General features: G+C 38.9%; 2 protein-coding genes across 2 annotated transcripts in view; both read left to right on the forward strand.

The window, feature by feature from the left end:
• LOC136749868 (protein FAM167A) overlaps positions 1 to 17,978 on the forward strand; it is a 19,427-nt gene extending 1,449 nt beyond the window's left edge. The window contains exons 2-3 of the mRNA XM_066704474.1: positions 13,511 to 14,580; positions 16,885 to 17,978. Coding sequence (XP_066560571.1) covers positions 14,200 to 14,580; positions 16,885 to 17,148 — 645 coding nt within the window. The 5' untranslated portion in view covers positions 13,511 to 14,199 and the 3' untranslated portion in view covers positions 17,149 to 17,978. The remainder of the gene's footprint in view (positions 1 to 13,510; positions 14,581 to 16,884) is intronic.
• Positions 17,979 to 19,574: 1,596 nt separating this feature from the next.
• On the forward strand, positions 19,575 to 21,214 carry LOC136749876 (ras-related protein Rab-39B). The gene is made up of 2 exons (XM_066704487.1): positions 19,575 to 19,986; positions 20,536 to 21,214. Exons 1-2 carry the CDS (start codon positions 19,772 to 19,774, stop codon positions 20,963 to 20,965), a joined length of 645 nt encoding a protein of 214 aa, XP_066560584.1. The 5' UTR covers positions 19,575 to 19,771; the 3' UTR covers positions 20,966 to 21,214.
• Positions 21,215 to 25,967: the final 4,753 nt, after the last annotated feature.

Genomic DNA, 25,967 nt, shown 5'->3' on the forward strand with positions numbered 1-25,967 from the left:
GAGAATTGGGAATAGGTAGTTTTATTTCTAGAAGCAGGTGAAGGGAAATCACATAAATGTGATCCAATATATAGACACATGTCACTATAATGTTATCATCACCAGCCTATATTGATTCACTGCTGGATGAAGGCGCCGCAAAAATGATCCCACTTGCTTAGATACACACACACAAAGCCAGGAAAGATCCAACATCTCTTAGCACCTTGAGATCAAGGTATTGATAGACAAACAGGTAACTGAATATGTTTAGACCAGGGGCGTTACCTGTGGTGTAACCAACCCCTTTGTGTGTGGCTTTGTAGTGTTTTATTATTAAGAAGCTGTTTTATAAATATATCATATGATGTATGACTGGTAATAAGCAATTTAACTAGAATATTATTTCTGACACAGGGGACTAACTACATAACAGGAAAAAGAGAAGCAAATCTAAAATAATAAAGAGAAGAACATTCAAAATAAAAGCTTACATTATTAAAATAAATAAATACCAGATCCGGCCAATCAATTTTTAGGGTCATGCTTCCGGTCAAATAAGATATGTTCTTCAATACATTTGTACTGGCCCTGGCCCGGCCCAGCCTGCCGTGGTATCCCACCCTCTGGGAGTAACATGATAACATCATGAGAAAATAACATTCCTAATGTTCCTACAGGCAATGGACAAAGACCCTGTCTTCTGCTGGCAACCCACTGCTCTGCTCTGAGCCTCTGCCAAGTGTGATTGTGCCAGATTGCATTGTATCAACGAGATGTGGACAAATATCAAAAGAGCACTATGTTCAGATTACAGGATTGTGATCTTGGATCTGTGTAAAGGTTCAGAAGTATCTCTGTTGAATTCGTAGAGCTTTCAAAAACATATTTGTTGGAACATTTAAAACATGCATACTAAAGTCAATTTAAGCTCATGAAGCTTCATATTTAGAAATAATAAAATATGGGAACTGTGCTTTTGTTGGTTATTAATTCAAATGATTACATTTAAATGATCAGAAAGGGGTATACAATGAATTGGGTAAATAATGACTCCAAGTGTTTATCCTGTGGAATCCCTCTTTTCTGCAAGTCTTGTGATTAGGCTGCATTTTAGGAGCATCTTGTGCAGTCTTTTTCCTTTTAAAGGGCTTGTCATGAGAATTGAGCAGTTTCCAGTATTCTGCTTGTTCAATCTTTCCCTTCAGACTCATTGTGGAATCGAGTTATATTTCCTGTACAGTGTTTAACATTTTATGAAAAGTGTTAATCTTATTAAAAAGTCAATTTAAACTGACCAATATGCAGAGGATCTGTCGAGTGAAGTCAATTCTAAGTGTTTCACTATGTGTAGTTTAATAACCTTTCATGGCCAAAGACCTTAAACTAGCATTGAGACGAATAAGCCTAATGCATTTTTAGAAGGATTTAATACCTCTTGGCATTTGGTGGTGGATTTTGCATTTTTTTCTGTGCATTAGCAGTAATGTCTGTGAATTTTTGAGGGTTTGTTATTTTTCTGCAAACGTAACACATTTGTACCCTGGGATGTCTGGTATTTATATTCAGCTTCAGCTTTTCGGGATATTTTTCAAACCCCAGTTTTATGATCTGGATTTTCTTTTTTAAATACATGTTGAATAATTCAGGTTTAGTTTCCGATCCTTAATCTGTCCCCATTTGCATGGAAATGCATAAAAAGCATACAGACTGCTAGTGGTATATTAATGGAAGATTTACAGTGAAGTAAACAATTTGATGACCATTCCATTTAATTGTGGTTTAAAGAGAAAAAGGCTTACCTGGTTATATGGCAGTCATATAGTATGGCATTATGTTGGAACTTTTTTGTATTGGTTGGTTTTTGTTCTTCTAAAAACTGAATGGTGTTGCAAACCCATCACCTTTTGATGCATTTTAGACCGCTGCAAGACTTTCCCATTGGAATTAGAATTTACCAAGGTGCCAGGGCTTGAAAGCAAGTGTGTTAGTTTGCACTTATTTTTAGATAGCCAAGAAGAACTAAAATTAAGTGTTTTAGGCATTTGTTATGGAGTAAAGATTTGGACGCTGTTATTTGTAACTTATCAGTGGATGAAATAACTCTAATTTCTGCCAACTTTGGATGAAGGGGGCGTTTGAGGCATTAACTGATAATCATGGTGTCTTTATGATAGCTATGTACTTAGTATGATTTCCACTGTAAAAGAAACAGAGGGCTTCTCATGTTGTCATTTTGATAAGATCCAGTAATGTGCACCAAAGGACACCCTTTAATCATTTAAGCATGGCAACTGTTCATTAATCTGTCTACTGTTAAAATCACTAAAGGGCCTATCATTTCATTCTAAAGCGTAAATGCCTTCGGTTCAACACAAGTCCTTTATGTGTTTCATTAATGTGTTTAACATTCCCGGCATTGCGGTTTCATGGTACATGGGAGTTCTGTCTCGAGCTGAATCCCAAATACTTCAAGAAGGCAGGGATGTTGTATAAGTGCCTGAAATCTAGGCTGCATTGCCAAGGGGATAAGCAATGGTCTTGTTATGTATGACATGACCAACTTCTTTCTTTCTTCTTTTTCCTTCTTTCAGTAGAAAATGACTTTGCTCCTGGAGGGCACACTACTATTAATGCGTTCCTCTTGAGTTTGATATGAAATCTGTTTGGCTCAACATGTTGAAAGGGTAGTGTGACCAAACCTACATTGAAAAAAAAAATGGCTTTATTGAAAGCAATTTAAAATGTAGATAATTTCAGGCATGTGATTAGATACTATGGTTAAAACTTCGGGGACATTCAAAATACCCAATTATATGTTTTTTAAATGTATTATGTTTTTAAAAAGTCAGCAGTTTTTGAGAAAGGGGCCTCACAAGATTTTTGATTGAGTTTTTAAATCGGCATTTTCCATGTTTTTGACGTTTTTTGTCTTATTGAAAAATAAGTGTTCTTCTGTCTCTGGCCTGTTTGCCCCCCTACTTTGTCAGAAATTTACCACCGGTATGATTCTGTCCCAAACAGTGGAGCTGTGTTTTCTTGCAGTTTGAAATTCTCTGGGGATCACTGCTGGAATCTTAAACACATTTCATCAATATGATTCAGGATATTGGGATCACAGTGACAGTATCTGACAACCAGGCATTTATTAATTTTATAATTATTAGATCTACTTAATATTAGAGGTAAATGAAAAGGGAAGGGGAGCATGGACAAGCCTATAGGAAACCATACATATTATACAAAAAACACTAGTCACGCAAAGAATGCTTTAACAAATATTGCTTTTTAGAATTACATCAAACATGACATGTTGTAAACAAAATGCATTCAATTTACACATGTTAATGTGAGCACATTAAGGCTTGTCTGGAAATGCTGACTGGCAGCACAAGAAACACAAGCCTTATCTCCAGTGTTCGAATTGGCTTAGAGCTTATGGGAGGTACCCTAATCCATTAAATTAAAGATTGGTGTCTAACTGTCTAAGCATTATTTTCTCTTCAATCATAATGAGGAGAAATTAATAACTTGAATAATTTCATTCAGAATGACGAAGTTTGCTCCATGTAACCGCGTTTTTCAGAGTAATGTTAGCATAGCTACCTACAATTGTCTGATAGATAAGATAAAAACAGTCAGCTAGCAGCTACATTACAAATGAGCTGCTGTTCAGCACGAAGGTGAAAAATTCCATAGTTATAGTAACTAAAGTGTAAACAATCCTAAATCGGAAAAGAATTTGATGTTTACACTTAGCTGGTGAAAACTCGAGCAGCCTCTGCTGTGTCAGTCGCTGCTGTAACTGAGTCGCAACACTGCGAGTTTGTGCACACGCGCGGGTCCATGACGGGGATGAATTGACGTGCTCCCCACGTGCGCGTCTAGAACGTCACTGAATAAAAAACAATGGAACCTGGAACACTGATGAGAATTGGAAGAAGCTGACAGTCGTCTCGTGGCAGGGCATTCATTTCCACAAAAAATAATATTTTAATTGAATGAAATATCGGGACCCCCCAACTTCAAATTTATGGGGGGTCCCTTACCTCTTATGTGGGGTCCCAGACCCCCCCAGCCCCCCCTCAATTCGAAAACTGCTTATTGTTCCTTTGTCAACACAGAGTCTTTAATTTAGTAACATTTCTGTGCTGTAGGATTGTTTGGCATCTGCTTAACCCCAATACAACATTGCAGTGATAATGTAAATTAGAGCAGTAACCATATGCAATATGTGGTACTTTCTGGAATATTGTAAGTAAATGATTGAAATTTGAAGAAACCTACAGTGTGGGCAGCAAAGTGGTCTCTTTCAAAACAAATCTAATTAATTAAATCCAATGTGCAGCTTTGCACTGCTGCCAGAGCTTTGTTAGCATGGTGTATATGGACAGGAGCTTTTCATTGCCTTTCAGCCACTGTATTTATAATAACAGTTTATTTTGTGTTCCAGATCAGCCTCTGACATTGCAACACTCAACAGTTTTGACAGTCTCTCACCACATTACAATAAACCTTAAAGTCTCATGCCTGTAACAGTGTTAACCAGTCTGCTCCCTTGTTTTTTATTTGTAGCTTTTTTTGATTGTGAACTTTTTTAACATTAAGTTGTCCACCAAGCTGCCTTTACTTCACCCTGACAGGGATGGTCTGTGAATCAGTACAATGGATGTATTTTGGTAAGAGAATGAGGCATTGTGGTAATAGAATAGAGACTAACCTCTTAATGGTCTGTTGCAGGTAAACAATGTCCAGATTGCTGATGCTACCTCTTTGGGAAAATGTTGGTTTCAGAGTATTCTTTAGTATCTTTCCTCTCTTATAATTCTGTTAATTTTGAAATGGGGCTACTGCATTTTTTTGTTTTTAAAAACATGTCTTTTTAGCTTTAACACCTGTGGATTTCAACTGAAGCTTCTGTAACTGCCGTGTCTGCATTTATTCTTACATTATCTGTTTCTCCCAGATAAGGAAACTTTAAATTAAAATAATATGCTCATGAATCTGCGAACATTGGATGTTTAAAGAAAAAGTGATACATCTGATAGACCTGCTGTTCCTGTACAGTCATTCAGTTTATGAATAAATCAATGTATTTCCATTTTTATTTGCTATACCGCCCTTGGTGAACACATCACCACAGAGCACTTTGCAGAGTCAAAAAAGGATATAAACAAACAGAAAGGGTCTGTGAAGCACAAAGTCAGTTGCAGCAAACGGTAACTTCAAAGAGTCAAGGGCAGTAAAAACAGATCAAACCATCAGACACAGAGGAAAAAAAAAAACCTCAAATTTGGACTCCAATAAATCTCTGGGGTTCCAGAGCCTAATGGTTGCCTTTCCTCCAGGCAGTGAATCTAAAGTCCATTAAGGCTTCCCTCGGCTGGGGCCAGCATCAGAGGATGTCGTGATAGCTGGGTGCTGTGGTCTCAGACAGGCAGGTGGGGGCTTGTGTCACAATACATGACATTTTAAGGGAGATGAGTCTGTGGGTTTGAAGATGGTTTAAACTCAAAAATGTTAGTCTCAAAGCACCATTTGTTACTCTGCCCCATGGAATGAAAGTTTACAAATGATGTGTGTGATCTCCATTTAAAAGTATATTTCTCCGCCACAGCATACTCAATACTGTGCCTTGTGACTAACAATCAGAATTCAATGGCCTGTTCACTGTCTCTGGGGAAAGCCTGTGCAACTGCCCGATTTAAAATACAAATTTCTTCCCAGTGAGGGCTGTATGTTGACTCATCCTTCAGTACATGAAATGATTGCAGAGCAGAATTGTAATGAACTCATTTGGAACTACATGTGTAGCTGTCCTGTGACTCTTAATACCCAATGCCATGTAGCCTAAGCAGACTGGAGCAGGTATACACAGGGCAATTACAGTAGGTTGTAATTTTTCTTTAACCATAGTTAGGTATAACAACAGAATACAAAATGTATACTTCTGTATTCTTGTCTTATGCATAATCATCAGTCTAGTCAGTGTTATTATAGTATACACTGATGAGCCATAACATTATGACCACTGACAGGTGAAGTGAATAACACTGATAATCTCATTATCATGGCACCTGTCAGTGGGTGGGATATATTAGGCAGCAAGTGAACATTTTGTCCTCAAAGTTGATGTGTTAGAAGCAGGAAAAATGGGCAGCGTAAGGATCTGAGCGACTTTGACAAGGGCCTGATTGTGATGGCTAGACGACTGGGTCAGAGCATCTCCAAAACTACAGCTCTTGTGGGATGTTCCCAGTCTGCAGTGGTCAGTACCTATCAAAAGTGATCCAAGGAAGGAAAAGCGGTGAACCGGCGACAGGGTCATGGGCGGCCAAGGCTCATTGATGCACTTGGGGAGCGAAGGCTGGCCCATGTCGTCCGATCCAACAGACGAGCTACTGTAGCTCAAATTGCTGAAAAAGTTAATACTGGTTCTGATAGAAAGGTGTCAGAACACACAGTGCATCGCATGGCCGTATGGGGCTGCGTAGCCGCAGACCAGTCAGGGTGCCCATGCTGACCCCTGTCTACTGCCGAAAGTGCCTACAATGGGCACGTGAGCTCAGAACTGGACCACAGAGCAATGGAAGAAGGTGGCCTGGTCTGATGAATCACGAGTTCAAGGTGTTGACTTGACCTCCAAATTCCCCAGATCTCAATCCAATCGAGCATCTGTGGGATGTGCTGGACAAACAAGTCCGATCCATGGAGGCCCCACCTCGCAACTTTCAGGACTTAAAGGATCTGCTGCTAACGTCTTGGTGCCAGACTAACTAGTGGAGTCCATGCCTCGACGGGTCAGGGCTGTTTTGGTGGCAAAAGTGGGACCTACACAATATTAGGCAGGTGGTCATAATGTTATGGCTGATCAGTGTATAATACTAACTATATATTTATGCCACATTAATTTCTCCATGTATTTAAATTTCGGATGTGGCAAAAGGCAGACAAATCCTGCTTTTAACTGATCTCTAGGACTTGTAGAAATAAACTTAATGACTATAAGGATCTCTTTCCGAAGGATGTCCCTGAGGAAACTGTGATACATTTGTGGTGGAGAACCCAGAAGACCGTTCATGTTGTGTATACCAGCGCTGTAATCTGCTTAAGAAAAATATACCCAAGCACATTTTAATTGCATGTTACTTCTGTGCAAATTAAATCACGCTGAGTAAAATAGTAATTTCCTGAGAAACAGCTAATGGGTTATTAATCAGAATCCATGTTTTTCATATAACTCAGTAATTGTTAAAGGCATATTATAGACTTATTTTATATTATTATTATTATTATTATTATTATTATTATTATTATTATTAATATAAAGCTCTTGTAAATCCATTCAAAAAATCTCCAATAGAATGATTGTAATTACACAAATTAACATTCTGCTCTCATATATTTTGTCCGATGCCAGACTTAAATCTCCTGCTTCAAACTTGGATTTACGTGCTGTCTCTCAGCAAGGAGGATTTTGAGAAGACTTGAAGAAGAATCGTGTTGATTTCCTGGCAGTGTCTTGACAGAATCTGTTAACTGTGCGCTCTACATCATAATGCACTCCTGTTGAAAATACAACATTATAATTTTGTGATTTCTTCTATGGATCTCTTAATGCTTGTGTAATCCTCCCTCCAACAGTCCAGCTCAAGTCCGTTGTTCCCATGTCTATTCTGTTTTACATCTGTGCTTGTATTTACACCAGTACTACGCGGATATGTTAGAAATATTTCTAAATGTGCAGACTGGAACCCTGGTGATTCACCAAAAGGATGTATCAGATGGCTGTGTTTAATCCTCACACAGTAGGGGGTGGCCCTCTTCAACTTCTATTAAAGTGAAACCCCCAATTATAGAGCATCAGCTAAGAGTATCAGTGGGTAGGGAGGTGTCCCCTGGCCATGCTTATCCTGACACCCACTCCTTTTAATGACTGTCAGGAAGTGCAGCTGAGCAGGCGGTCTCCAGACCACAGAATGACAGGGTCATCACTGCCGGCCTTAGGAACAGCCTAGGGCCTTGGTTTCATTTCAACAGCTGGGTCTCCTGTCTCCTCCTCTGTCCACGCCTCACTGTCCAATTGTGTATGTTTCTGAACAAGCCATTCAGCACACCCCCTGTGATGTGCTTTGTGGTTGAATACATGGGAAACGTAACAATAGGTGATGGCTTTCTTTGTGCAGTCATGTGACCTGCGATGCTGCGGTGCAGTGGAACTCCTGACTGGAGGCAGAAGGAATTTCTCACAGTAAGGGTGGCGAACCTGCAGAACCATTTGATTGCTGTGGAAGAACAGACTCAAAGCTCCCCTGAGCATTAACATATTATCACTTTTTGGCCATGTAAGACCATTAGCTTGCCTGTCTGGAAGAGGAATGATTTATTTCAGCCATAGATGTTTTTCTTTTCTCCTAAAATTACCCTTTTTTAATTCCTCTCCTGAGTGGTAATGGATTAGAATGGAATAAAAGTTAATTAAATTGAGCTCAATGGGTTTTACTCTTTGTGGATTGACTTATTTTCTAAAATACCGATTTAATGTGATGAAAGATGAAAAACAAAAGACAACATGTATTATAGCAATAACTGAACCAATTCTGTCCATACTTGTTGATATTATTGACAGATAAACATAAGCACTTCATATAGCTGAAAGGTCTCTGGTTAAACCAAAGGAAGATACATTTTTCATTTGCATCTATCTGAGGTATTTTTTAACTATGCTTAAGTCCCACTGAGCATGTCACAAGTAAAAACTCGATTTACACTTCCTGAATAATGTGTAATTAACAGTTCATATGATTCACAAGGAAGTTCTTGGACGTGTTGATCACACTAGATTTAGGAGGTGTGAATGCAAGCTCTGAGTCACATAATAATGAAAACTAAGGGCAGAACTAGCAGACAAAGGACAAAGAATTTATGTTTTCATATTAACCCTTTTGTCTTGTCAGACAGATTGATCTAGCATATATTTTTGTACAACCCATACTGGAAGAAACACCTGACTAACTGCTAACTAACTAACTAACTAACTAACTACTGTGCATAATTTGCTTTAATCCAAGTGTTACTATTTGATTAAAAAGAGTGAAAACATTTTCATTTATATTTGTTCCTGTTTCTGATTTAGGCTAACATAAAATAAAACATCTAGTTAACTCTGTAATTCAAAAACACTATGCATTGCACACAGCAATGAAAGAAACAAAATATCTATGTAACCTATATATATATATATATATATATATTTTTTTTTTTTTACAAATTAGGCATCTCCTCCTTCAGTAAATCTGATTAGGGATGTCCTGCAAAACGCATTCACATGCAACAGGCCAGGCAGGATTGACAGACAGGGTTGCTTTCTCATTCTGTCATCCAAAGCAGACTCCTATCACATAGATACAGGCATAGATAGGACACAGTATGTGATTCGCTTATTCCACTTCTAAGAAAACAGATTTTTAAGTAAATAGTTTTCCTCCATTTAAAATGTTTTTTTCTTTTCATGTGTTTGTTTCCATGGCAGCTACTTGTAACAGGGAAAGTTATACCATTCTATCATTAGCTCTGTTGGAAAGGACAAAAAAACCCATGTCCCCCCTCTGAAGTCTCTTCTCCTGCCTTCCTTGTTCTACAGTAATTACAGAAGTGAAAGACAGGATTTCACCACGGAGAGGTCTGCTCTTCAGTTACACATTCTTCTAGTTAATGTCAAAACGGTTGGTTTATGAATTTATATTGCTATAAAATAAATAGGTAAAGGAATCTATAATATGCCCAAGGATTTACATATATTCCAGAGTTAAGCTTTTCATGAGTGGGTAAGCTTTTTGTTCTTGGGTGGAAAAGGGTAAGGTCAGCCTATAGGCGATGTATTAAGAAGATCATAAGCCACTGTGATTTTCACAAAGAGGGCTACTGAAGGCCTTTCTTTTCAGGAGAAAATTCCTGAGCAGATGTTCAGTCTAAAGAACTCTTTGTGTCCAGGAAGGAAACGTGGTTGAGAAATCAAAGGAGGCTTCTTTAATTTATTTATTGTTCAATTCAAAAAGGTTCACCCAGCCTGCTGTAGGCTCCCCTTCCCAATCTCTGTGAGAGGGAACAGCCCACGTTGTCACAGCAACACCCCATGTGCTTTCCAGTAATGCCTCTATCCATCCACCCATGTTTTGCGGAAAAACCCAAACCTGTTACTGTGGCTACTGTTGTTACAAACCTGTTACTGTGGCTAGTGTTGCACGTCTTTCTCATTAAAAAGAAAAACACCCTTCTGTGAAATTTTATATGGTCACATTAAAATGGTTTCCAACATTTAAGCACAGGCATGCCAAGCAATGTAAAACCATTTTGCATTTGATGGCATTAAAATATCTGATTTCATACCAATATCGCTTTCAATACACAGGACATTCTCCCAGCAGCTGCTAGAAATGCTATGCTTTGCCTTCAGGCCCCTAGTTAATGGCAGACACCTAATGCTGTTGAATAGCTAAATGGATGTGGTGGGCTGGTTAGTCATTGTTTAATTCCTTAGTTGCTTCTGAGCTGTGATCAGCATGGTATTTTGTAGTGTAATTGTGCTCTGTAGACCAGTGCCTATGGTGCACCATTAATGACCCCTCTTTCAAAGTCAATTAGATACTTTCCTCTTGACATCATGATACAAAATCGAGGTCAGCTGGGCCTGCTCAGCATTTTTATTCATGCCACATAGTTTGATAGGATGTTAATTGCTTAATTGTATCATGCAATACACCTGTTTAGAGGCATCTGCATTCGTTGTGTTCCTCCATTCATTTATTCAGGTTTTTCCTTTAATTTGTCACCTGTCTGTATTTTGGAGATGGGCTGACTTTCTTTTTCCTAGTGCATTATGAAAACATAGCCTGAATTTTGTCTATCGCTATTGGGAATGCAGTTTTAGAAATCATATTCCTAGAAAGGGATAAGTCTTTTCAGCCCTTTTGGAACTTTGATCTAAAATGAATTTAATTTCTTCTACAGGAGTTATTTTAGCACATGGTGAAAATGCTGCAGGAAATCTAGAGTTTCCTTGCTTTATGTGTTGGTTCAGGAGGAGCTATAAAGGAAGGAATGGATGCTTTAGTTAGACTGGCGCCTCTTTTATGGATCAGAAAAAACACTGCTAGATGGATGATAAAAATGAAGGTGCCAACCTCATTTAAGCCCTGGAGGAATCCCAGTATAGCACCACACATAGGAAACACAGTGTCCCAGATTCAGTATAAATTGTCTTTTGGGGGTGGAAAGTCTCGACTGCATTACTTTTTTCTGCATAAAGTGGAACACCACCTGCATTTATTTTTATTTAATCTTTTTCAAACTTGTGAAGTATAGTGCTGTGTATTCCAGAGACCTCTTCACTAATTGGTGGGCATGGATGCCAAAGTGGGCTTTCTGTATCTGCACAAGACTTGTGTCAACACAGTTGATAAGATTTTGAGTTTTGGAGTGAAATTCTTAGTATGAAAGGAGATTGACTGTAGATTATACCATGTAGATATACAGCTCTGTCCTATTTACATTTAAACTTTTTTTTTAAGTGAGTTTAAGAGGAGATTTCCACTGGGGAGCAGTTTCATTGGCATCTGCAACTTCTTGACTGAACCCTTAGTAAGCCAGCCAGCTAACCAGCTGACACTCTTTGAGAGAACAACACCACAGCTCCACAGGTGTGCATAGTGCCTGCTGTAACATAAGTATTCAGTCCTCAGATCTAATTAGAGATGGATAGTGCATCAGAATGTTAGTTGTGGAACATTCCGTTGTGTTGCTTGAGTATTCCAAGAGATTTCTGTCAAAAGTGATGAGAGGCTATTAGTCCTTATGTATTACGTTGTCGTTATTTTTTCCCGCTATCATGTAGGCACAACTAAAAGCACACAAGTTAGCATTTATGAGCAGTAAGTCGAGCATAAAGTTCTTGAATATAATCACCAGGAAGACAGTAGAAAGTGCTGACATTTCAGCTGCTGTCTGTTACCATAGAAATTGCTTGTTCATGCCTGGCAGTGATTCGCAGTGTGATAAGATACGTCTGTCTCTGAAATCTTGCTCTAAATAACAGGCAATTTGACCAGCAAGCTCAGGAAGCCAAAGAGATTCTTTTCAAATGAGTGTTGATTTTTTCCCCCCGCCCTAGGTATTTGATAACTATTCCTAGTTATAAGTCTGCCTTTCTGTTTTTCTCTTCTTTCACTTTTGATGCTTATTAGTTTACTGTCACTGCCAGAAATTCAGGCTTACCCAAGAAGAATCTCCCTGCTGAGGGGCAGCAGAGACCTGCTTACAGTACATCTATTATGTGTCTGAACAACTGTAACAAAGGGTAAAAAATGAACCAATAGAGTGACGCACAAGGCTAAGACTGAGAAAGTGAATGCTGGAAACACAGAAAGGACTTAATGGTAAGTGTTTAGGTAGGTAACATAACAGTCAGTCAGAAAAATTGAATACTTCATAGACTGAACATATAAATTGCAATTTTAGAATTTAGAAAAATACTACTGAATATTCAGATCAGACTTAACTCTAGGACCTCTTCAGTTATCTTTGTTGGTATGTAGATTAAATTCACTTTCTGAGCCAGTATTGATGGCACAAGGCTTAAGATTTATGCTTTTCAACGTGTCACCATAGCAATATACCTTTTAAAAACAGGAGTGTGAAAGAGGTTTTGTCCTCTTCAGCTTACGCACACATTAATGTACTTCTTCCTTTCCAGAATTTGTAACAAGAAGGTGATGAGTTTAGAACTGTCAGTACAAATAATTTTGTGTTCACACTACCCACAGAGCATAATCCATATTTGGTACCAAAGAGTTAACCAGGTGGATGCCATATACATCAAACATGTGTGTCCATATGAACAATAAGGAGATGCAAGGCAAATTAATCTTCTTATTCTGTACAAAAGGTACCTTTACAGTAGGGCTGTATATTGTTGTATATTTAATTTCGAGACCTGGAAAGTCAATTCAATTGAAGAATTTTGCTGACAGAATTTCTGAAGTAGATTGTAGAATGCTGCTATGTGTTAACACTGCCGGTGAAAGTGTTTACTGTATTGAACAGCTGCTATTTTAAAGTGTGTGGCACTGTAAATGAACCAAAGCTGGTGAGGCTCCGCTGCCCCTGTAATTGTGTGGAACTGTTCAAGAATACCAAGACAAAGGCCATGGAAAATGTCCTTGATGAATTTGAGAACCATGAAACAATGACTGACTGTCACTGGATCTGATGGAAATTGGTTTTCAGATTTGTAATATAAATTAAGTGTAATATGTCCATTTGGGACTTTTCTCCACTCAGCTGTTACCATGTAATAATCCTTCTCAACTCCACTAAAATGTGTGTTATCGTTATTGGGTCATGGTTGCATGAAGCTGTGTCGTCAGATTGTGCTAATGCATTGGAACACTTTTGTATTCACGCTGGTAACCATTTTTGTCTTTAAATAAATGGAAATATGGAAGCTAACCTCTTTTTATATTTCTTTTTTTAGATAATCTCACAACTGTTGCAGCTGCTGTAAGTATTGGATCGAATCCATTAAGGGAATGTAAAGAATATTTCTTCTTTGCCATTTACTGTCACAGTTCCGATCTTGGAGGTTTTATTTTCAGTGGATTAATTACAAGGAAGTGTAAGGAAGGACTATCTTTTATAAGCATTTTTGTGATTTTGGATTTCGTAAAGAACCTAATGAAGAAGGAAGCCTAAAACAGCAACTCATACCATTTTTTCTCCCTTATTCCCTGAATTGTTTTTGATCATAAGTATTGCTGTTTTGTGCCTTCAAATTGTGGATTCCCATTATGATTGTATATGTTATCTGTACTGAGTGCACTGCTAACTGGATTACAGTCTATTATTAAGGGATATTCCTAGAAATAATACGCCAAATTGGTCACAGTAGGCAAACCTAACTCCTGTTGCCTTACAGAAGCTTGTGTCTAATCCAGTTGGGATCACTTTCTTCATCCACTCATTTAGTAATGAACATCCTACAGTAAAAATAAAAAGCCCCCAAAACACTAATTATACCAAATGTGTGGATTTACAGGAAGAGGGCTTTAAGGGCTGTAGACAAAAGAAACTCCTATAAGGAAACCAAACCTTAGAGATACATTTGCAAAAAACTGAGCTAGTTTGTTTTTTTGGTTTTGGCCTTGCTGTGAGTCACTACTGTCAATGGATACAATGTCGCTGCCAAAGATCAGTGTGGAGGAAGCCGATGGGACTGGACAGGATGGCCCAGCTGTCACTCACGATGACCACCTGAGGAGCCTGAAGGCTCTGACCGAGAAGCTGAGACTGGAGACCAGGAGGCCCTCCTATCTGGAGTGGAAGGCCCAGTTGGAGGCCCACAGCTCCAGGGACCACAAGACCCGGGAGGAGGGAGCCATGCCTAAAGAGGAGCGGAAAGCCAGTGAGGAGATTGTGGGCTCTCTGAGGCATCCCAAGCAGCACCTGCAAAGCAGCAGCATTGTCAGAGAGGAGAGCCTGCCCTCAGGGAACCTCAAGGGCTTTGGGAGCATCGACGAAGCACTCAGCTGGCTCAGGAAGGAATTGGTAAATTGTCTCGGGTAATCCTGATCTCATAGACGAGTGACTTACTTTGAGGAATTAAGGAGTATGTGTTCGGCGTCAGGAGACGGGATACACAGGCTGAGACAGGGTCTTACACTACAGTACAATTCAGTAGGTGTTACACCAAACACTTTTATTTTTTTCCCTCCTCCCTCTCCAAATAGGATTTATGGTACTTACACAAGCTTTTCTGCTATTTGTTACAGAGGAGTGGCTTGCATTATCCCGCACCATACTCAAGTGTTGTACAAAGTTTAAACTTAGTGGCAGTGCTCTTTGGAATAATATATTATGGAATAATGGAATATAAAAGTAAAAATCGTATTAAAGTATTATTCGTTACTTTCTCCAAGAAAGGTTGGTACTGCGTATGTATTTTGTAGAAGATATATTACAAAAGAGTTTAAAAAAAGAAAATACTAAGATACTGTATGTGTTTTTTAAGTCTTTAATATTCAAGCAAATTGTAGTACACATTGCTCGGTTTGTGGCTTGAATCATTTTTCTTCCAGTTAATGAAAACAGTGAAGCAAATAAAGGAGCAGATAGGGTAGGTCTGCAAATGCTAAAGCACTTAAGTTTAATAATTTGCCAGTGCCGTTTATTTAGCTTTGTTTTCAGGGAAAAAACTAACCACAGCTTGACAACTGTTTAAATAAGATGAGGAAACATTGTTAAAACATTTTAAGAATTACATTAAAACCAGCAAGAAAGCATTTGAAAAAATAAAAAACTAGGGATAAAAAGTTAAGCCCTTGGGCTTGTCAAGAAAAGCAATTTGTCTGTCTTGGCCCTCTGTGGTTGTATGCTGTAAGCTTTTTCCATATTACTACAGTACATGTATCTACAAGGGGAAGAAATTGCCTTTTCTGTATATTAATCTGAATTCCAGTCTGTGCTGGCTGCACCGAGCCATGTTATTAATGCTACAAAGAGATTTATGGCAATCTATGTACAGTCATAGTAGAGTTTATTTTATATATAAAGGCAGCATTAAAGAGTTATTTTTGGGGGAGATATTTCTGCTTTAGCTTTTCTGATAAAACCATATCTAGTAAAACCATGCATGAGATTATTTTGCAGAATTTTTATTTTCCTATATTCCAGTGAACACCCACCTTTAGATAAGTTGACGGCCGAAAGATCTGTTTTCAAATTCAAAACCCTTAACAACAAAAACTGTTTTGCCAGGCCTTTACAATCAGCCTCATTGTGTTGTCTTTCCTCAGCCAGGAAGGAATAAGGCCAAAAATACCCGAATAATAATTCAGTTATTTTTATTTGTTTGGTGTCCAAAGTAATTCAACATCATCAAAAAAGAAAAAAGGATTATCAATTCCAACGTAATGATTCTAGGTCTCCAAAGTTTTCTTTCTTTTTTGTATCATTATTAATTATCTATAATTTAAATAATTTCTGAACAAAGTTGAACATATTATAGTAATTTTCTGCAAAATGTATGTACTGGTAATTGTTATAGAATAAACTACAGGCTTTGATACTCAAAGCCTTGATAGAAAGAGGACTAATATGATTAATATGGGTAATAATAGGATTAATATGGACTGGAATATGGTGAGTTTTGTGGAAATCTGCTTTCTAGAGAAATTAATTTCTGAGTATTATTTAATTTGGGATCTTCAGACTTTGGCATACATGAAAGAATGCAGCCTCTTCAAAGCAACCAGGGAAATGGGGACAGATTGAGGACAGGAGACAGGAGGCATGTCTTTGCATAGAAGGTTGTGCAGGGAACAAATTGCCAAGCCGTGTTTTAGTTGATAGTTCACTGAAATCCTTGAAGAACGCTGCTAATGATTTCCTTTAATCACAAAGCTCATTAACAACCAGAATATAGACTAAATGACTTCATTTGTTCTGTCCATCTGATCACACGTTTAAGATGCAATTAGTTTCATTTACAGTTTTTTTCCTCTAGATTTCTTAAGTGATTAAGTTGTATTGTAATGTAATTCCTTCTGAATTGTTGCACAGTACTATGTACACAATGAACAGGACAGGGATATGATAAAACACATTGTGCATTTAATTATTAATCTTTATCCCTTGTTGTATTAATTGGTTTACAGAAACTGACTAGCAGTGTGAGTGTACTTGTATAAATGAAAGGTTATTGTAAATGATTATGGTGCCTGTTTTCCACGCAGATTATAATAGCAGTTTTCTGGGGTCAAAAACATAGGAAACAAACTAAGCATTGCAGCTTTAGTTTGGATGTGCACTGGATTTTGTATTATTATTATTGAGATGTATTATTTGTTTCAGACTGAAATGCGTCTCCAAGACCAGCAGCTGGCTCGACAGCTGATGCGTCTGCGCAGCGACATCAACAAGCTGAAGATCGAGCAGACGTGCCACCTGCACCGCAAGATGCTCAACGACGCCACCTACGAGCTTGAGGAGCGGGACGAGCTGTCCGACCTGCTGTGCGACTTCCCTGTCACCCCCGGCTTCAGCCTCTCCACGCCACTCAAGCTCATCGGTGTCACCAAAATGAACATCAACTCCCGGCGCTTCTCCCTCTGCTAGTTGGCCAGCTGGCCAGTCTATCAGAGCAAGGGGCCCCCGGAGGCTCCCACAGGTCCTTGGAGCCACACCATCCCAAAAGGCCCTCATCGCCACATCTCCAGGGCTCTGTTCTCCATCTGTGCTGAGAAACCAAGAGAAATCCGTGCACGTCCTGTTTCTGTTCTCAACGTGAGGTACAGAGGTAATCCAATAGAGTAGAAATAGGTGATAGTACCTGCATGCTTAATACATCAGCTCCCAAAAACTTTTATTATATCAGCACAACATGATCCTTCTGATGAAGACCTCCTGTGGATTGGAAATTTGAAATCCTTGCATGTCGGTATAGTAAATGTTTTTTGGAGCACCAGGTTTATGAGTGCTGGTTCAATCTACTTCTTCGACTCATCACAAAGTCTACATGTTCACTTCCCCACTTCACTCTCTGCAGGCGGGGAACCACAGGTCTGTGTGCAGCCGGTCTTAGAGAGCACAAACTCAGTTATGTGATATGGGAAGGTGTTTTAAGTCATTCTTAAAGCATCTTTAGATATGGTTGCGTACAATTTGTAATTGTGTCTGTAATGCCTTAATATTGAATTGAATTTGTGTATTGTTTGTAAAGAGTTGTAAATTGAACCCTCCGGAGGGACAGGGGCAGCTGAATTGTCGGGGTTTGACCCCATGTTGTGACAATCTTGTCAAGTTCACAGTATTAGTAGAAAATGAGAATCGGACTGATTCTTTTCATGACATTTCCCTTTATTTTTCTTTTATTTTTGTAATTGCTGAAATCTAATTTCATTTTTTAAATATAATTTTAGAAAATAAAATGCCTATTATTCTGAATACTCATCAGTATGTGGTCTTAATGTCTCTGTTTCTCACAATTTGACATTACACATCATAAATAATTAGATGAACCTTTATAATAACTCAATGTATGAATGTTAATTTTATCTTGAATAATTACATATTTAATGAAATTACATGTTAACCCTGAAGTTAACATTAACATTTTCATTACAGGTACAGAATATGATTTCCTCACTTCTGAAAATAACATTAACTAAGCCTTTTTTTCCACATTCACACTGTTCATTGCAAGCTTTCCTGGAAAATGCATTCCTACACAGCACATTAATTGACAATTAACACCATTGACAAGTGAACAGATGTTTAATCACTTCCCATAGAGTTGTTTTTTCAGGCTCCTAAAATAAAAAAATAAAAAACTTTAAGAAAAACAAAAGCCCTTGTTGCTGATGGCAGAATGTGAAACTTGTTTTGTGAATCAAATATAAGAAAGCTGATACCTAAAAGAGAGACGGCAAAAGCACAGACTGTAAAATTAGTGAGACATTATGAGATGAATCATAATAGTAACCCTTCTTTCTGCCTCTCAGGCTATGGGATGTCCTCCATTGACGGTTTGTGTAGGTGTGGGCAGGGCATGCAGTCTTTGCCAACTGTTTGACAACTTTGCTTATAGGTTACAGTTACAATTCAGCACCGTGTAACAATGTGGGTTTTACTGAGCGCAGGGCAGCATGGTTCTCAAATATGGCCTCTTGTAGACATAAAGCCAGTTGGAAGAAATTTGTGAGTTCCAGGGAAATGATGGTTGATATATTTTAAACTATAGCTGCTGACATACAGTATGTTGCAAGATCTTGGATATATCTGATAAGTGTCCTAGTTTAACACGTTTATTGACAAAAGTACATTCATTTGATCAGTTACATCCTAGAAGTTCACAGTGAAGGCCTTTTTGAGAATGCACTTATTTGCACTGAAAGGAAAACTACTGGTTTTCTGAGACAAATGTGTATTGTACTTCCTGTTACAGCAATGACTGAAGCATCCTGATTTAGCAGTTTGAAACAGGAAGGTCCAGTTCAGCTACTTAATTAAAGAAAGTATCCTGCACAAATTAATGTTAATTATGTATATGTATTGAGAAAATAAAGTAGATATGTGCTGTTTTATTTAAATTGTATAGATATCCTAATATTTTGTTATGTAGTGAAACTGTCACTGCCCACACTAGCTGGTACAGAAAGCTAAACCTCTGCAAGTTTAATTACATTAGTAATTATTTCACTGGCAAATCAGATACTAAACACACCATTTCATTGTGCAATGGTTTCTTGTTAGTTTCAGATACAACACAAATATATCTAATACCAGTGTTTCTAAGTTGATTAAATGTTCTACCCAATCGTGACAATTGCAATTCTCCTGAGAGAATAATTGATCGCACTAAAATAGTTTATCAGTCTTTTATATTAAACAGCTTTATAGTACAATCCTACTTTTCACTTATAATCTGTTGCTTCTAAGGTGTGTTCTGTATTGCATATTCACTGAAGTTTTTTTTAAGTTTACCAAAATGTTTTTTTGAGCTTCTTGCTCAACAAGTTAAACCAGCCTGTTCTGTCAGCAGACTATAATTGCAAAGCCAAAGAAGTTAAGGTATATTTCACAATTACACATTTGAAATCTGCAAAGTATAGAGCACTGTCACGTACAAAAAGATCTATGGAAAAAAAAGACGTTTGTGATTCTTAGGTGCCTGTGTGTGTGTGTATACATATACATTTAAATATAAATCAACACTTGTGGATCTGTTAATTCAGCTGCAATGGAGCTGTCCTGGAACTTTAGGTTTGGGATTGTTATCCTGGGTGACTCGGCTGTAGGGAAATCTTCCCTCTTGCATCGCTACACGGAAGGCACATTTGAGGAGTCTAGGCAGTCTCCTCTGGGCATTGACTTTAAAGTGAAGCACCTAGACTTCGACCCAGGGGTCATGATCAAACTCCTGCTCTGGGACACAGCTGGGCAGGAGAGATTCAGGTAAGAGTCTGATTCTGCTTGCCCGGGCTTGACACACAGAAACAAAGTGTTCTGATTAAGATATCATAATTATTATTACAGTACATTCAATAAAATAAACATCCTCTTCCTCTTTTGTTAGATCAGTTAAACAATTTTGTAGTACTTGTGCTCATAATTTAGCATGAAAAGATTAATTTACACAGATTACGGTGGTATTTACTGGCTAGAGTGGTATCTTTTTGCTGTTGCAATAGGTTATGCTGTTATCTGTACATATTATTATTATTCTTACTGATAACATCTGTTAGCTTTATTTAATGGATACAGTGACTCAGATAATTAGATCTAGAGTAGTCGGTTAATAATTAACTCTTTTAACCGGAGAAAAGGCTTAAGTAGCTTAGGCAGACAGTTGTTCTTCACTCTGGTATCTTGCTTTTAGAGCAGGGTGTATATTTTTGTTGTCTTTTGTGTTTTCTACAAGGACTTACCCAAAGCAAGAGAGTTCCTTAATGTAACTTTATTACAGCCCCCCTGTGATTTTGTTTTTCCTAATTTGACGCACAGGTCGATCTCGAAGTCCTACATGAGAAATTCTGTGGGCTGCCTCATGGTGTTTGATATCTCCCAGAGGAAGACCTTTGAGAATGTGCGGAGCTGGCACACGGAGGTTGTGGAGTATGTGAAACCAGCCACTATGGTATTCACCCTAGTCGGGCACAAGAGTGACCTTCATGAACTCCGAGAAGTGAGCGAACATGAGGCGGAGGCCCTGGCGAGGAGCCTGGGCATGACAGGTTACATAGAGGTCTCCTCCAAGAACAATATGAATGTGGACCTTGCCTTTGAGACTCTCACCAAAGAAATCTACAACCAGTTTCACCTGGGGCAGATTCCTATGCATGACGGCTGGTATGGATTGACAGTTGGCACTCCACTGAAGTTCGAGAACACCGAGGAGCCAAAACCCAAGACGTCTGGCTGTGGTTGCGGGTGAAACCAGGAAGATCAGTTTGTTGTTATGGTAACCTTTTTAAGGCTGGACCCTGATTATTTTCACCTCTAAGCTTCATACTGTTGAATATTTTTTCAAGTAGGCTGCTGTTTTGTTTTTATTTTCTTGTGTTTTGTTTGGCATGTGCATGGTGTTTTTATGTATATATGTTTATGTTTGCCATGTATTCACAGGATTGGGGAAAATGTTTCAAAACCTCGTTATGATCAATAAACTGCACAAAGGATTTTAGATGGAAAACATGTTTATTTTCAATGTGATGTTAGTGGGTCATTATTCCAGTTCAGTAGCATTACTGGAATGGTACTCCTGCAACATCCCAGTGAGAATCCTCCTTTCAGACACAATTGTAAGGACACAAAATCTCCACACCAGGTCAATGTGGTGCCTTGTTGTTGCTGTGGAAAGTAAAATAGGAAAATCCTGCTGGCACTATTCTATCCCTTTTAATCAATCAAAAGCCTGGCATTCAACTTAAAATTTTACAAAGCAGTCTGTCATTGTGTTATTTTTCCAGGCGGATGCACTTTATATTGCACAGGAACAAAAAAAAAAAAAATGTTCTAAAATTTAAAACAATTACAAAATAACTCACCTGATTATTATACATTAACCCTCCAATATAATATCCTTGTCCCCAAAAAAAAAGGCAAAAAAGGAAATACTTCTCAGTCTCTTCCTTAGTTTTCAGATCCAGTTTTCTGGTTTGAATTGGGTAATGGTTCATGAATATACCAATATGTTTTTCTGCAGCAGTGTTTTGAATGAGATCGATACTTCTAGAACAGTCTAACCATAAACAGTGTGTATCTATATTTATGGGAACTATATTGTGAATCTGTTCTCAAACTGAATCAAATGCTAGGCATACACAAAGCATACAAATAAGTTCCATTCATAGACTAATAAATCAAGCATTACTATTTTAATATTCATGTACAATCATGTACAAAATGTAAGCTGATAAAACACTAGTTGTGGAGAGCAACAGATAAAGGTTTCAGTGTATAGTGAATCAAACTCCAGTTCAGCAAGGACTACAAAGCATCGTACTCTAATGGTGTTTGTGTCGAATGAAACACGTTTTGCCTGCTCCAATGTGTAACCAAGGTCATTTTATTTTTTGTTATGCTTCTGTTGCTAAGCAACCCTGGCAGTTCGCACTTCGATGCAGGAGTGTGATGTGTGATGTGTGATGAGTGATGTGTGATGTGTGATGTGTGATGAGTGATGTGTGATGTGTGATGTGTGATGAGTGATGTGTGATGTGTGATGTGTGATGAGTGATGTGTGATGTGTGATGTGTGATGAGTGATGTGTGATGTGTGATGTGTGATGCTGCGATGCTGTGAAGCTGTGATGCTGTGTTCATGTGGTATCGGAAACTGGGAAATAACACATATCCTACTTGTAAATTGCACTCGAACAGCCGATCAAATTGTAATTACAACTGGGAAACTTGGGATTTGGGTTGATAATTGAGTTTACGATATGTGACTATGTGACCTTTCACCTTTCAGGATATTATGTGTAATTTATTAGACAAGAAGAGGGAAAGTGGCAGATTAATATGGTACAGTGACAACACACAGCTACATATTGCTATGGTTGATGTGAATGTAGCCTATAAACATGAAGGAATAAAACATCTACCAGATGCATTTTCTTTCTTGTGCCCGCCTCATTGAAAGAAAAGCAAAAAAGGTGTCTATGTGCTTCTTAAAATACATTAGCAGCAACAAAATAATCTTTTGTCAGATGTCCATAGTCTTTGATTTCTGCAAGCACTTTGCACTTGGAGCTTAAATCTGTGAATGGTTGACTTCACTTTCTGAAAGAAGTCTCCATTACCAGTGACTGAAGGTCTTGGAGAGGTTTGTGCATAATTCCAAGTAGAAAGAAAAAATAATTAAAAAAATATATATATTCTACACATGATTCAGTGCATTTCTGTTGGATCCTGTTTGCTGTTGGTTGCTTTGAGTAGCTCTTGGTGGCCCAGCTCAGTGTTGACATTATCACGGAGATAGTACGAGAAAGGTGGATACTAAGGAAACAGCGCAGTGGTCTCCCAGACACAGTCATTGCCCACAACAGTCAGGGACAAATCTCATAAGAGGATCGTATAGCAGAAATCAGGCTGATCATGTGGCAGCTTAGAAAAAGCTTTTTTTCCCTCTGTTGGCCATGAATTTGAAAACTAAAAAGGATTGTTGACCCTCAGATGAACCTTGAATAAAAGAGGAATACATCAGGTGACTTCATTGCATGTTAAACATCAGTCTAATCAAATAAATTGACAATAAATGGAATTTCCGGTCTCTGCCAAAAAGCAGAATTATGTGACCATTGATTATTTTTGTATTTCAACTTTAAATAATAGTTAATGAGCTCCTTAAAAGTACATATTCAGTCTTTAAAATGTATTGCAATTTGTATAACCCTTTTGTTATAATGCTTTATATAGTAGAATATACATTATGTTATCTATGTTCTTTATTGCCCTTCCGACTATATAAATACATGAATGCATCTGATATACTTCTTATACTTAAATGGGTCTAAATGGGTCGAGGCCTTTCATGATTTTGAAGACTTGAATCAAGTCCCCACGTCGTCTCCTCTGTTCCAGGTTGACAAGGTTCAGTTCCTCAGTCTCTCAGTAGGACATTCCCTTCAGACCTGGAATAAGTCTGGTTGCTCTCCTCTGAACTGCCTCTAGAGCAGCGATATCTTTCTTGAAGTGTGGAGCCCAGAACTGTACGCAGTATCCAGATGAGCTCTAACTAGTGCATTGTACAGTCTGAACATCACTGCCCTTGTTTTAAATTCTACACTTTTGACAATATACCCTAACATTCTGTTTGCCTTTTTTATTGCTTCCCCACATTGTTTGGATGGAGAAAGTGAGGAGTCCACATAGACTCCTAGGTCTTTCTCATGCGATACTTCATCTAGTTCTGTTCCTCCCATAGTGTAATTATAGTGGACATATTTGTTACCTGCATGTAATACCTTGCACTTATCCACATTGAAGGCAAAGGGTTGGGGTTGGGTGCGATGGCAGATTGGCAGCAGTAGGGATGGACTTAGACGGACTGGACCTTGGTGATGGAGACTGGCTTGTGGGACATGGAATGTCATGTTACTTGTGGGGAAAGAGCCGGAGCTTGTGGAGGAGGTAGAAAGGCACCAACTTGGTCTCACCTCCACGCATAGCATTGGCTCTGGAACCAAACTTCTCGATCGGGGGTGGTCTCTTTCCTACTCTGGAGTGGACCTGTGTGAGTGGCCCCGGGCAGGTGTGGGGATACTCACAAGTCTTGTAATTTAGTCTTTTCAGACAGTACTTGTAATTTAGTAATTTACTCTCCTGTAAGATAGCACTTTACAATGTTGTATCATACTTCTTGCCTTATGTTACTAATACTTGTATTGATATTTTGATTTCCCCTATACTCCCTTTCCCTTTGCCCTTTTCTGTGACCTAACATCATGTCTGCTCTCAGCTCTTACAATCCAGGATGTAAGACCTCATATATTGTATACACTTGTGTAAATTGGAATTTGTAAATGCATTATGTTTTGAATTGCACTGTATTATGTAAATTGGATTTGTAATGTTTTATGCCTTGAACTGCACTGTATTTTTGCATTTTTTGTACTTTGTATTGTGCTTATATTTTGTAAGTTGCCCTGGATAAGGGTGTCTGCTAAGAAAAATACATAATAATAATAATAATAATAATAAAAGTCCCAGGCTGGGTACCACACAGTTGGAGTTTGTACCTGTAGACGAGAGGATTGCTTCGATGAGGCTTCGTGTCTCAGAGAGGAAAACTTTGACTGTTGTCTGCACTTATGCACAGGACAGATTTCAACTCAAACCTCCAGACAAATTTCTCCTGTATCCCAAGTGAGGTCAAGGACATTGAGTCTGAATGGACTTTGTTCAAGACTTCAATTGTGGAGACGGCTGCAACAAGCTGTGGCATGAAGGTGGTTGGTGCCTGTTAAGGTGGCAACCCTAGGACCCGCTGGTGGACACTGACAGTGAGGGAAGCTATCAAGGTGAAGAAGGAGGCCTTCCGAGCGAAGCTTGAGCATAGGTCTCCGGAGTCAATTGAGAGGTACTGGCTGGCAGCAGTAGAGGTCACTAAAGTGAAAGCCCGGGTATGGGAGGAGTTTGGAGAGGCCATGGAGAATGACTATTGGATGGCTTCAAAGTTGTTCTGGCAAATCATTAGGAGGGGACGGTGCCTTAGGAGGGGATGGTAGGGTGTCGCCCAAGCTGTTCTCAGCAAGGGTGGGGAAACACTGTCCACTATTGGGAAGATCACTGAGGGGTGGAAGGAAGACTTTGAGGAACTCTTCAAACACCCTCCTTGCAGGAGGCAGTGCTGAATAGCTCCATCGAGATCAGATCTTTTGCTGTAGCTGAGGTTGCTGCGGCGGTCAAGGGCCTCCGCGGTGGTAAAGTGGCAGGGGTAGACGAGATTCGTATGGAGATGTTGAAAGCGCTAGACACTGTTGGGGTGGTGTGGCTAACACGCCTCTTCAATGTTACGTGGAAGACGGATACAGTTCCTCTGGATTGGTAAACTGGGGTGGTGGTCCCCATCTTCAAGAAAGGGAACCAGAGGGTGTGTTCCAACTATAGTTGGATCACACTCCTCACCCTGCCTGGTAAAGCCTATGCCAGAGTGCTGGAGAGGAGACTTCATCAGTTAGTTGAACCTCGGATTCAGGAGGAACAATGTGGATTCCATCTGGCCCATGGAACAACGGACCTGCTTTTTGTCCTTTCACAGATATTTGAGGGGGCATGGGAGTATGCTAATCCAGTCTACATATGTTTTGTGGACTTTGAGAAGGCATACGACTGCGTTCCCTTGGATGTCTTGTGGGAGATGTTGTGGGAGTATGGGGTGCCAGGGCTGCTTATGCGTGCCATCCGGTCCTTTTATTCTCAGAGCGAGAGCTG

Source organism: Amia ocellicauda, chromosome 1 (assembly GCF_036373705.1).
Source record: "Amia ocellicauda isolate fAmiCal2 chromosome 1, fAmiCal2.hap1, whole genome shotgun sequence".
Lineage (NCBI taxonomy): Eukaryota > Metazoa > Chordata > Actinopteri > Amiiformes > Amiidae > Amia > Amia ocellicauda.